The 11,604-nt window shown below is 43.4% G+C and overlaps 1 protein-coding gene across 15 annotated transcripts in view; it reads right to left on the bottom strand.

Moving 5' to 3' along the window:
* Positions 1 to 361: 361 nt before the first annotated feature.
* Positions 362 to 11,604, bottom strand: part of NEDD4L (NEDD4 like E3 ubiquitin protein ligase) — a 249,610-nt gene continuing 238,367 nt past the window's right edge. For all 15 annotated transcript variants that reach the window (XM_053408611.1, XM_053408612.1, XM_053408614.1 and 12 more), the window contains 7 exons: positions 6,341 to 6,414; positions 5,148 to 5,208; positions 3,668 to 3,727; positions 3,146 to 3,253; positions 2,837 to 2,933; positions 2,181 to 2,253; positions 362 to 826 (listed from right to left, as the gene is read on the bottom strand). In XM_053408611.1, the coding sequence (XP_053264586.1) occupies positions 724 to 826; positions 2,181 to 2,253; positions 2,837 to 2,933; positions 3,146 to 3,253; positions 3,668 to 3,727; positions 5,148 to 5,208; positions 6,341 to 6,414 (576 nt within the window). In that variant the 3' untranslated portion in view covers positions 362 to 723. The remainder of the gene's footprint in view (positions 827 to 2,180; positions 2,254 to 2,836; positions 2,934 to 3,145; positions 3,254 to 3,667; positions 3,728 to 5,147; positions 5,209 to 6,340; positions 6,415 to 11,604) is intronic.

The following is an 11,604-nucleotide window of genomic DNA, read 5'->3' as shown; positions in this document are numbered from 1 at the left end:
CTCTCCGTTGTCTGTGAAAGCTCAATGCGTGTAATTAAAAGGCATTAGGTATATTCTGATAATACTTCCAATTTGCAGAAAATTCCTTATAAAAACGTTGCTCCTAGGATTCCAAAAGATGGGGGACACGAGGCTGAACAACAAAAATAACGGGGGGAAAAGAGGTACTTTCGAAACTAAAATGCCACAGGCATCAAGTCTATAGACAAATTGTGAGGAAAAGAAGTAAGCTCATTTTTTTCCAGTATATGCTTCTTTTTGTTTAATTGTATTGAAATAAAATTTGAAAATGCCTTAAATCATTTTTAGAAAGTAAACATGAGCTGTAATACTCTACCTGTAAAAGGATTAATTCCATTCATTGTCATTAGAAAGTATGTAAAACATTTATTAAGGGCTTTTGCCTAGAGGCACAACATAAATAGAACAAGTCCTTCTGAAATGTAGTCAAGAGTACACATCCACCAGTTGGTAACTTGCCATGGAAATTTCAGAAATACTATCCACAGGTGAGAGAAAGTTACTTCCAATTTAGACGTCTGCACTGTACAAGAGTTTGCTCCATGAACCAACCACCGTGCAACTTGTTCTGCCTCTGGGTCTTGTGAATATCTTGTCAGGCAAATCGATAAGAGCACACTGAACTTGCTCCGTGAACAGAATCTTTTGTTTCAAAAATAATAACAACAATAGTAGTAGTAATAATAAGGAACAGGCGCCGTCTTAATCCACCCCTTCAAATCCTTGAGCGTTTTCAACAGCCATAAGAAGCTTTTCTCGTAATTCTTCAAAAGAGTCGTACGGAGGTAAGTCAAGGCGATTAAAGCTGAAATGGGAAGAGGGGAGAGAAGGTGTCATTATAGTGTCCTGTTAATTTCAAATCTGCATGCATTTTTCAGGTAGCAACACTAAGGAAAAGGACTTGTGGCAACAAATGGCACTTTCATTTTTGCTTTTTAAAGGATGCCTTGGGATTCTTAACTCCAACAACATATTTGAAATTCCTTGTTATTCTTCTTTCTGAACTACTGTATTTTTCGCTCTATAGGATGCCGGACCATAGGACGCACCTTGTTTTAGATGGGGAAAACAAGAAAAAAAATTTCTCCCCCTCTCTGCTCAGCACCCCTTCTGCAAAGCGGTAGGAGAAATGGAGCCCCTTCCATTTTTCCTGCCACTTCGCTGAAGGGGCGCTGCGCAAAGAGGGGGATAATTTTTTTTTCTTGTTCTCCCCCTCTAAAACAAGGTGCGTTCTGTGCGTTCACCCGAAGCCTCCGGAGCGCAGCGGCAGTTCCTGCTGGGCTCCGGAGGCTTCGGGTTCCTTTCGACCTGCTCTTTGGGGCTGGCGGGGGGAAGCGCTGCTTTCCCCCACCGCCAGCCTCAAACACCAGGTCAGGGAGCAGCGCAAAGGCGGCATGCTGCCTTCCCGCTGCCCCCTGAGCTTGTGGGGCTGGCAGTGGGGGGAAGCGCTGCTTTCCTCCACTCCAGCCTCAATGATCCCTGAAGCCTTTGGAGCACAGTGCAAGTTCCCACTGTGCTCTGCTGGCTTCGGGTTCCTTTTGCTGAAGCCGGGAGAGCAAGACTCTCCTGGCTCCAGCGAAAGGAACCTGAAGCCTCTGGAACGCAGCGGGAACTCGCGCTGCGCTCCAAAGGTTTCAGGCGGCTATCCCTGAAGCCTGGAGAGTGAGAGGGGTTGGTGTGCACCGACCCCTCTCGCTATCCAGGCTTCAGCGAAAGCAACGCGAAGCCTCCATAGCACGGAGGGAGCACTCCCTCTGCGCTTCGGAGGCTTCACGTTGCTATCGCTGAAGCCAAGGAGCCTGCATTCGCTCCATAGGATGCACACACATTTCCCTTTAATTTTTGGAGGGGGAAAAGTGTGTCCTATAGAGCGAAAAATACAGTAAATGAATATTTGCATTTCAAAGTCAAAGCCACATCTCTGACAGATGGTAGCTTGGCTTAGGTTCCTTTCTGAACCCCCCCAAGGAATCAGCTCAGATGAAGCCAGGGTTGTATGGCAATATCATTCATATTTGCTTTTGGCACTTATTAATGTAATAATTAATGCGCAAGCCTAATGTAAGAGAAATAATCTCAACTTCACACACAGCTAAAAGTAGCTAGTATGTCAAATTTCATCACTGTAAATGACTTAATGCGCCTTGTTTGTGACTTACCATGTATGAGCTCTGGGTAACTTCTCAGGGCTTCCCCATTGCTCTATTGTAAACAGCTGAGGACCATTTGAACCTGGATCAAGGGTAAAAAAGCACATGAATGTGAAAGAGTCTCTATGCAAGATGCTCCTTGCCAATGTTGCAGCCTGTTATGGTCTATACACCAGTGACTCTGGGAAGGTGTGCGTGCTTGCTGGGCAGGGTTACAGGTTTTCCCCTGACTGCAATATGTGTGTGTGTCACACAAAGTGGCAAAATGCTCATCCCGTCGTGACCCCAGTGACGAGCAACAACCTAGACCATGGGTAGGCAAACTAAGGCCCAGGGGCCGGATCCGACCCAATTGCCTTCTAATCCAGCCCGCAGACGGTCCGGGAATCAGCGTGTTTTCACATGAGTAGAATGTGTCCTTTTATTTAAAATGCATCTCTGGGTTATCCCCCCCCAAAAATATAGTCCAGCCCCCCACAAGGTCTTAGGGACAGTGGCCCCCTGCTGAAAAAGTTTGCTGACCCTGACCTAGACTGGCAAAAAAGAGGTGCCAACAAGCTTAGAAAGGTCAGTGGAAGCATAAACTTGGCTGTTCAGGGTTTGTGTTTGCTATCTTTGCAGAACATCTTGTCAAAAGCTATCAGGATGCATTTGGTTTAACTCACCGTAAAGTTCAGCAAATCCATTCATAGGCACTCTTGACGTCCCAGTTACGAACTGCAATAGCCGGATACGTTTCTCAGCGTCCATCAGCAGAACAGCCTATAAAACAAGACAGTTGTGGAAACTTACGGGGGCACAGCCAAAAAACCCAGTGTTGCCACTGATAGTGCAATCTGAGAAACAGGCACATAGGTCTTTCCACGAACTGTCATGCACATTTTAAGAAGTGACCAGAGGTCAACAGTTGGTTAGAGGACAGAATCAAAGTTAAGAAAGAAGGCAACAGTTTATACTGAGAATTACAGTGTTACCTTCCAGTACCACTGAATGACAGGATGGTTTGGACAATATCCGTTCTTGTAGATGGTGTGCTGTCTCCAGTCATTGACATCAACATCGCCAAGGCCACACATTAGCAACTGCGGAGGAACGAATGAAGTTTTTGAGAGATGGGTATCAGCTGCTACACTACAAGTATTTGCCATAGGTTTAACACGCTTATCAAGATACATGCAGAAGATCACCCTTCTGCCATAGTTCTTGCAGAATTTCTACCAGCAAGATGCATATGGAGTCATACTCATCAAACAGTATTGCACTGATTCTTACAAAGCCTGAAAATTTAACTTACACTGATGTGTAGCTGGACTGAAGCCTCTGAAAACACACCCATGCATTATCGAGAATTTTTTCCACAAATTCTTAATAATAAAGACAAGGGCTTGCTGATGGATCCTTGCAGGGTTCCTGTCCACATTTATTTATTATTTGCACCAAATAAAAATAAAATAACTAGCTTTCTGATGCTGTTGTAAGAATGAAAGGCAACTAACCTCCAGCTCATTTTCATCAAAAATCTTAATCAGGTCAGTAGGCAGGAGTTCTGTGAAACCCTGAAAAGCACAAATACATACCGAATGAATGACAAGGTTCTTCCATTAAATAAGGCAGAGTCTCAGGTTTTTCAGTTGCAGGTACATGAGAAAACAATTCATTCAAGACGAAAGCTACAGCAAACAGCTTTTAAATTAGAAACTTTGTGTTTCCTCTAAGACCTAAGCAGTGTATTTATTTTTTTAGTATAAAAGCAGTGGTGGGGTGCCTTTTTCTGCCTGAGGGGCAGATTTGCTTCTGGGCAACCCTCCTTTTCTGGGGGTTACATGTCTGAGGTGGGGGGGCAGGGATAAAAGTGGACAGTGCAAATTTTACTTTTGGTAAAGTAAAACAAAACAAGGGAACAGGGAAAACCAACATTATTGTTCTGATGTGACAAAAATATATTGAATGGTTACACAACTCTTTGCCATGTTGTGTTTATACATCTGTAGAAACGAGTAGAATATAGTTTTCATATATGCTAAAAATCATTGGGCATTTTCTTATAAAGATATTTAATTTGCAAGTAGGCTTCTTGCAAGATACACTTGTAGTTTGTTTTCTGTTGCATCCTTGCCTTTGTACCAGTATATGTGCAAATATATATATAAATATACCGTATTTTTCGCCCTATAGGACGCACCGGCCCATAGGATGCACCTAGTTTTGGAGGGGGAAATAAAGAAAAAAAAACTCCCCCCCCCCAGGCACGGGGCTGGGGCGGGGGAAGCGACTTCCCGCCGGGCTCCCACTGCTTGCAGATATCTGCCTGAAGCCCAAACCAGGTCGGGGAACAGCGGGAAGGTGCGCTGCGCCTCCCCCCTGTCCCCCGAGCTTGCAGGGATGGCGGTGGGGAGAAGCGCGCTTCTTCCGCCACCAGTCTTCAAACCAGGTCGGGGGACAGTGGGAAGGTGCGCTGCGCCTCCCCGCTGTCCCCCGAGCTTGCGGGACTAGCAGCGGGGAGAAGCTTCTGGGTGCCGGCAAGCTCTCCACTAGCCGTGGGAGAGCTGCGTTTCCCACGGCTAGCAGATAGCTTCCTGAAGCCTGGAGAGCGAGAGGGGTCGATCTGCACCGACCCCCCTCGCTCTCCAGGCTTCACCAAAAGCCTGCATTCGCCCCATAAGACGCACACACATTTCCCCTTCATTTTGGGGGGTGAAAAAGTGCGTCCTATAGGGCGAAAAATACGGCATTATTTGTATTTTCATGGTCCATTCTGTTAGAATAACGCACCTTTTGGGGAGTAGTGTGACGTGGTCTCTTAAACCTGACATCGCTTAGGGCCTCAGCATGTCTTAATCGGGCCATGATTGCTTCCTGTGCTCTATCTCTGGCATACTTTGCTGCTTATCTGAAGGCCACCAAAGTCTGGCTGCCCTACTCCAATAAATGCAGACCACACAGCAAAACAGAAGTGGGTTTACTGAAGGAACTTACCTCCAGAAATGCATTCATTTGCTTCTGAACCCTGTTGACAAACCTCCACTGGATGACTAAGCTGCAGTACACAAAGAGAAATGGCACTTTCATTTGGAGGAATAAGAGAGATCGTTTAAATATCTTAACTACCCTAATGCTTTTCTGCCTTCCCATTTACGGCTCCAGTAATCTTTCATCAAACTAAGAAAAAATGTAAACAGAACAAATGAGGCAAACACAATCCTCCCCATTCCAGCTGCAGCTCCGATATCATTTGCTGAGCTCATGAATATGTGTGTCTCTTCATTAATTTCTCAGATTTCCTTTGGGAAACCAATGAGATGGTGGAGGAGGAAAATTACTGATGAGCATAAAAGAGTAATTCAAAGGAAACTCTGTTTCACTTTACAGCCTGACATTTAAATAGCTTAGCGCGCACATGCTTCAAAGTGCTTCAGATATGCCCTTTCCATATTAAGAGGTATGCCATGCAGAGATGGCATGAAGTTAATCTTGCGGTTCCTATGGAGATTGTTTTACCATTATTTGGCTGAAAGAAGATTAATCTCTCCATCAAAAAAAACCCGTTGGGAATTTGGTGCCTCCTTTCATTTAACATGCCTATATTTCAGAGGAAGGACCAAACAAGATGTTAGGCTGAGTTCTGGGTCATTCTTTGGCTGGCCGCTACTCCACAAAATGCTGATTTTCCCGTAACAACTTTTCTTCTGTTCCTCCGTACATCTCCCATTGGTTGCTTTTTATTTTAAAAGAAAAATTGGGTTTTATTCTGGGAATGGCTTCTAGTGAAGTCATCTCCACCCCCATCATTCAGCCCGGACACTGAGATCCAGCTCCAAGGGCCTTCTGGTGGTTCCCTCATTGCGAGAAGTTAGGTAGGGAACCGGGCAGAGGGCCTTCTCGGTAGTGGCGCCCGCCCTGTGGAACGCCCTCCCATCAGATGTCAAGGAAAGAAGCAGCTATCTTATCTTAAAAGACATCTGAAGGCAGCCCTGTTTAGGGCTGTATTGCTTTTTAACACTCGATTGGGAGCTGCCCAGAGCGGCTGGGGAAACTCAGCCAGATGGGCGGGGTATAAAAAAATAAATTATTATTTTTATACAATATCTTTGAAGTCCAGTTTGAATAGCTAGACTGCTATGGCTGTTAAACACCACATTGAGTACATAGACACACACACACATACATACTCAATGTATTCCCTTTTGTTTTCATTTGTGACCGTGATTTCTGATCCATTCGGCTTCAAGTCGACTTGATATGTCTGTAAACAAAACAAAACAAAAATGCATTAGCTATAAGGAGATGTCTGTAGAAAAGTATTGCTACAGCTTTCAGGAACAAATTTATTACATTTTAATGAACAAGCTCTCTGAATTTTTAATGTCTATGGAGGGTTGTGTTTTGCTGGTCAAAATGTTTTATGCTTAAGGATGACCTCGAGGAGGACAAATGGATGCGAAGTAATGGATAAATCAGAATTCAGCACCACGATTTCGTTAGCAAATTCAAGGCAAGGCAGATTGGCGTGTCATCTGCTCAGTTATAAAGAATTTGATAGTGTTCAGCAGGGACTTGGAAGGCTGCTTTAGGGATGCCTCTTGATGTGCTGTTTGGCATCTCTTCAGAAGACTCAACACGGCTGCTCTCTAATGGTCCCAGGATAAAAAGCATCAACGGTACCCATGGAATTGGCTCTTGCAGAATGGCTTGAGCATCCCATAAATAAATAAATCCCCATTTAGTGATCGCGAGGCCTCCTGCTGTCAAAGGCTCCTAAACACAAGGCAGGTCCCTATCTATTTATTCCCACCAATTCCCACCTGGCAGCCTTGCAGAGTAACGAATGTTAAGGAGGAAAAGACAGATTCTCCGTTCAAGAAGTTTACGTAATGTAATGCAGGCAGTGGGAGATCCATTTCACACATTAACATTTTAGATATATCACACAGATAGTCAACGGCGTGCCCTCTAGATATTGTTGGACTCGGTCCAACATGACCAATGGTGATCAGCTGGGACTGATGGGAATCTAACAACACCTTGGAGGGCACCATGTTATCTACCTCTGCTTGAAGACATGCATATGGGAAAATGTGTTTGCAAATATATGAATAAGACAGGTGAATGTTTGCCAGGCAGCTGAGACGGACTGCAGCTCACATGTTAGAATATGCATCAGATGGCAAACCTGAGTTTGCCACTGTGTAATGCAGGGATGGGGGACCTCAGGCCTGGCGGACAAATACAGCCCCCCCCCCTTCGGTCTGGGACTTGAGACTCTCCCCATGCTATACCCATTGCTAGCTCTCCTTGAGTGCTTCTACTAGGGCTGGGTGATATATCAATATATCATCCAAAACCGGTTTGAAGTCCATATTGTGATGATGGTTTCATAATTTTTGACCTGGCAATATATTGCAAACCATGATGTGCGTGTGTGCGCTATGCAAAAATCACAATGTGGGGGAAACTGGGAGGCCAGCCAATGCCTCTCCATGGCTCCATCCTCATTCCCAACATTGTGATATATCCATATATAGCAAAGTTTAGCTGGTGATATATTGCGATATTGAAAACTAGATATTGCCCAGCCCTAGATTCTACCTAGTTGGAATGTGCCCTTCCAACTGTGAAAACTCCTCTTGGTTTCCTGCATAGAAGATGTGTTGGTTGGTTGCTTGCTTGGGGATAAGAAGCCTTTTGACTTTTGCACGGCTGAGATATAGCCTACTGGACAAAGGTTAAGAATTGCATCTGTTCCTCCTGACCTTGGCCTTCAGATCACCCACAGAAGGTCACCCTTGAAAGAATGTGGTCCTCCGTCTGAAAAATGTCCCCTATGTAATGCCCCTTTCATTACATATTTCTATGTACCAAGCAAAAACGTTTCTCTTTAACCAGGCCTTTGGCTGATTAACATTCTATGTTCTTTTAATTGTGTCTGTGGGTGTGGTTTGTTCTTGTTCTTGTTTTTATTACATATTTTGTGTTTTTATGTTGTGAACCACCTTGTGATCATCAGATAAATAAACACATGCAATGCATGAAATGAGCCTTAAGGATGTTTCCAAGATGAAATATATACTTCATACTTAATGATTTGGAGTAATTTTTATAGAGGAATGTGCTTGGCACTCTTTACCAGCAACACTTAATTTTTTGGGGGGAAAATCCATATCGCTTTTAAAGGGAAAACCCATTAACCAAATTAGTTGTTGCTCATATATCTTTCCCGCAAGGCTAGTGCTACACATTGCTTCAGCATAATAATTCCAAAGTAGAATCAGAGAAAAGAGAACATTAAACTAGAGAAGTTCTTGCAATATTTACATTATAGGAAGCACAAAGGAGTGATCTAAAGCTGATAACCTAGTTATTCCGAGCTGCAGAATCCTGAATCCGGAAAATCCCACAATGATTTGCAATTCCTGGATGGCCTGATACAAATTCAGACTGGCATTTAGACTAGATCAAGTGTGATAAAAGTGAAGGGAGAAACAGATGAGCCTTCTTTCATCTATAGCGGAAGCAAAGCACTCATGTCCTCCTAAAAACTTGGGATATATTCATGCAGTGTGCTCTATGATGAATCATAATCTGATATTGGTAATGGCCAGGAGAAGGAATACCCCTCCCTCTCGTGAAACATTGGGTAAATTGTGTTTTCATCACATTAACAGTTGGGAATTTTTATGTCATGCTCATATTAATGTTGTGATACATATGTCCTACATATGTAGGAAACGATGGTCACTTCTGGTACCCATTGGTGGCACTGTGTAACTTTTCCAAAACTGGCTAATCTATGGTGGTGTTTGGATGCCAGAATCCTAGTACAGGTAACTCACATCTTATGTTTATTTTGCTTACACAATTGTAGTTTTTTTTTTGGGGGGGGGGAGAGAAATAAATAAACAAATGGAGGAGAGTGGAGGAATCCCACTCTCAATTTATTAATTGCCCGCCTCACCTGTGCAAAGCTACAATCGAGGGCTTACCCAGCTTTGGGATAACATTTGCTTTTATTTATTATTTAGTTGTGACATTGACAGCTCACATTTCCTCCAAGTAGCTCAAGGTGGAGTAAAACCCTCTGGGTTTTATCTTCACAAAAAACCCTATGAGGTCTGTTAGGCTGAGAGAAAATGATTGGCCCATGCAAGCTGCATGCAAGAGTGGGGATTCGAACCCGTGTCTCCTAAGTCTCAATCCAACACTCTGGTTGCGACACCACACTGGTGTCAAGCCTGCAGTACTATAACCTTTTGAAATGAATGGAGATTGCAGGGCAGCAATGTTTGGAGTTTAAACACTTGCTGGAAATCTGATAAAAAAAATTTAGCAACATCCCACCCCCCAAACAAAAAAAGTGGTGCTCTCTCGCACACCCAAATGCATGGTCAAAATGGATAGAACAGAATGTCAAATGCATTAGAATGAAGAAGAACACATGGATTGGTTTCTAAAAGAAATAATAACCCCCCAAATATATTTGGGTACTGCCTGTATGAACACTTGCTACCAGAACATTGTCTGCGAAGAGGAGGAACACCACATGGCAAAAAGCTTAGAATAAACCTGAGCACCAATGCCACGCACTGCTCCTAACTCATTCATTATTATTACCCCCTCCCCCAACGCAAGAGCCACTTAAAAAACATGAAAGACAAACGATGTGCAAAAATTTACAGATAATTAAAGAGGAAGCAGCAGACTGAAAGAAAGCAAAGCCTAATGGGGCAAATGCTTAGCAATAATTAGCCTGGAGAAACCACATGCAAGAATCAAAGCCCCAGAACTGTTATCTGGAGGAGAGAGAGCAGCAAAGACAGAACAAATGAGACGTTTGAAAGAGCATTTCTTTAAGCAGAAAGGGAAAAGGACAACGACAAGGCATAGGAGAGCCAAGGACAGATTCTAATTATCTTGTGTCTCTGTCCATCTTCCCAGGGCAATGGAAAAGAAAGAAAGGAGGGTAAAGCTAGAGAGTATCGTATTTTTCCGTCTATAAGACGCCCCCATGTATAAGACGCCCCCTAAATTTTGACATTTTTAAAGGGGAAAAACCTACACATGGAAAAATAGGGTAATTGGGAAGAAGCTGTGGCAAGGTAGCAGCAAACCATCTTTAAGGCCACATTTGAGGGTACATTTCACTAGGTCTCCTATAATGCACCAGCCCAAGACATGCATGCGATTGCAATTCACAACCTATTTACTTCAGATTAGTTCTGCATTAAAGCCAGCTGAATTTTTCTGGAGTGAATGAGTTGTAGACTATTCAACTCATTGTATAGTCATTGTACTGTGTACACCGCCGCAACTATCGCACCCGACAACACAGTTCTAATTTTGCAAAACCTTCACAAGTTGTTGTGACTATCGTCTCCTAAATTGCACATCGCTTCTCTCAACAAGAATCCCTTTGTGCGAAGCTCTCAGCTCCCCGGTGGTAAGAAAGTAAAATGAGAAACTGTTGAAGCCGAAGCAAAAAGCAAGCAAACACAGACTTCGAATGCGCTGTGTTATGTTATGGTTGTCTGAATCATGATGGGGGAAAACTCAGATTTAAATATTCAGAATTTCTGTTTTAACTTTTGAAAGTTAAATATAAAATAATAGATTTCCATTATCAAGAACCTGGTGAACTGAACAAACCAAGACCTCAACCAGACAGTATGGGCCAGAACACAAGGGCATAGGAATCAGGGCTTCTAAACCTTTCTTGACACAAGACAGCAAAACATGTCGCTTCTGCCATAAGAACACAAGAACATCCCCGGCTGGATCAGGCCATGGCTCAACTAGTACTACTGCTTCTGTTCTCACAGGGGCCAGCCAGAGGCTCATGGGACGCCATTAGTCATCCTCACTATGCAGACACATCATTTCTATATTTCGCTTCCACACTGGCAACAGGGGCCTCCAACAATACTTTGGACTGGCTCTATTTCTGCTGAAGTCTACTCCATCCAAAAGCAGCATTTTTTTGAGATTGCTGTGCTTAGTTCTTGGAACCCTTTGAAAAAAATCTGACGCTATCTTGAAGGCACTAGAAGACATTCATTATTTGGAAAATGCAGTGTCAAAGCAAGGCAAAAGTAATATAAAACCATTCGACTTGCTACACACCCATTATTCATTCTGGTCTTCTACAAAAGGCCTTCATTGGAAAATCTGGAAGATGCTTTGCCATTCTCAGGTGCCAAGATTAAAGCATTTTCTCTCGGTTGCAATCTTAACTTCTTTCCCTAATAAGGACTGCACATTGTCTCATTTGGGAGCCCATCAACAGTCTTAACCAACTCCAGTGGTGGTCACTGAGGAATTGTTAAGTATCTTCTGGCTAGCAGTTTTTAAATGTTCTCTCGAAAATTGCTACTGATATTATCAGCCTTGAGTTTACACATCGAGGTCATTGTCACACATCTGGGTGGCCATCCCTGGGGTG

The sequence above is a fragment of the Podarcis raffonei genome, chromosome 11 (genome assembly GCF_027172205.1).
Source record: "Podarcis raffonei isolate rPodRaf1 chromosome 11, rPodRaf1.pri, whole genome shotgun sequence".
In the NCBI taxonomy this organism is placed as follows: domain Eukaryota; kingdom Metazoa; phylum Chordata; class Lepidosauria; order Squamata; family Lacertidae; genus Podarcis; species Podarcis raffonei.
This window is presented reverse-complemented; position numbering and strand designations above follow the sequence as displayed.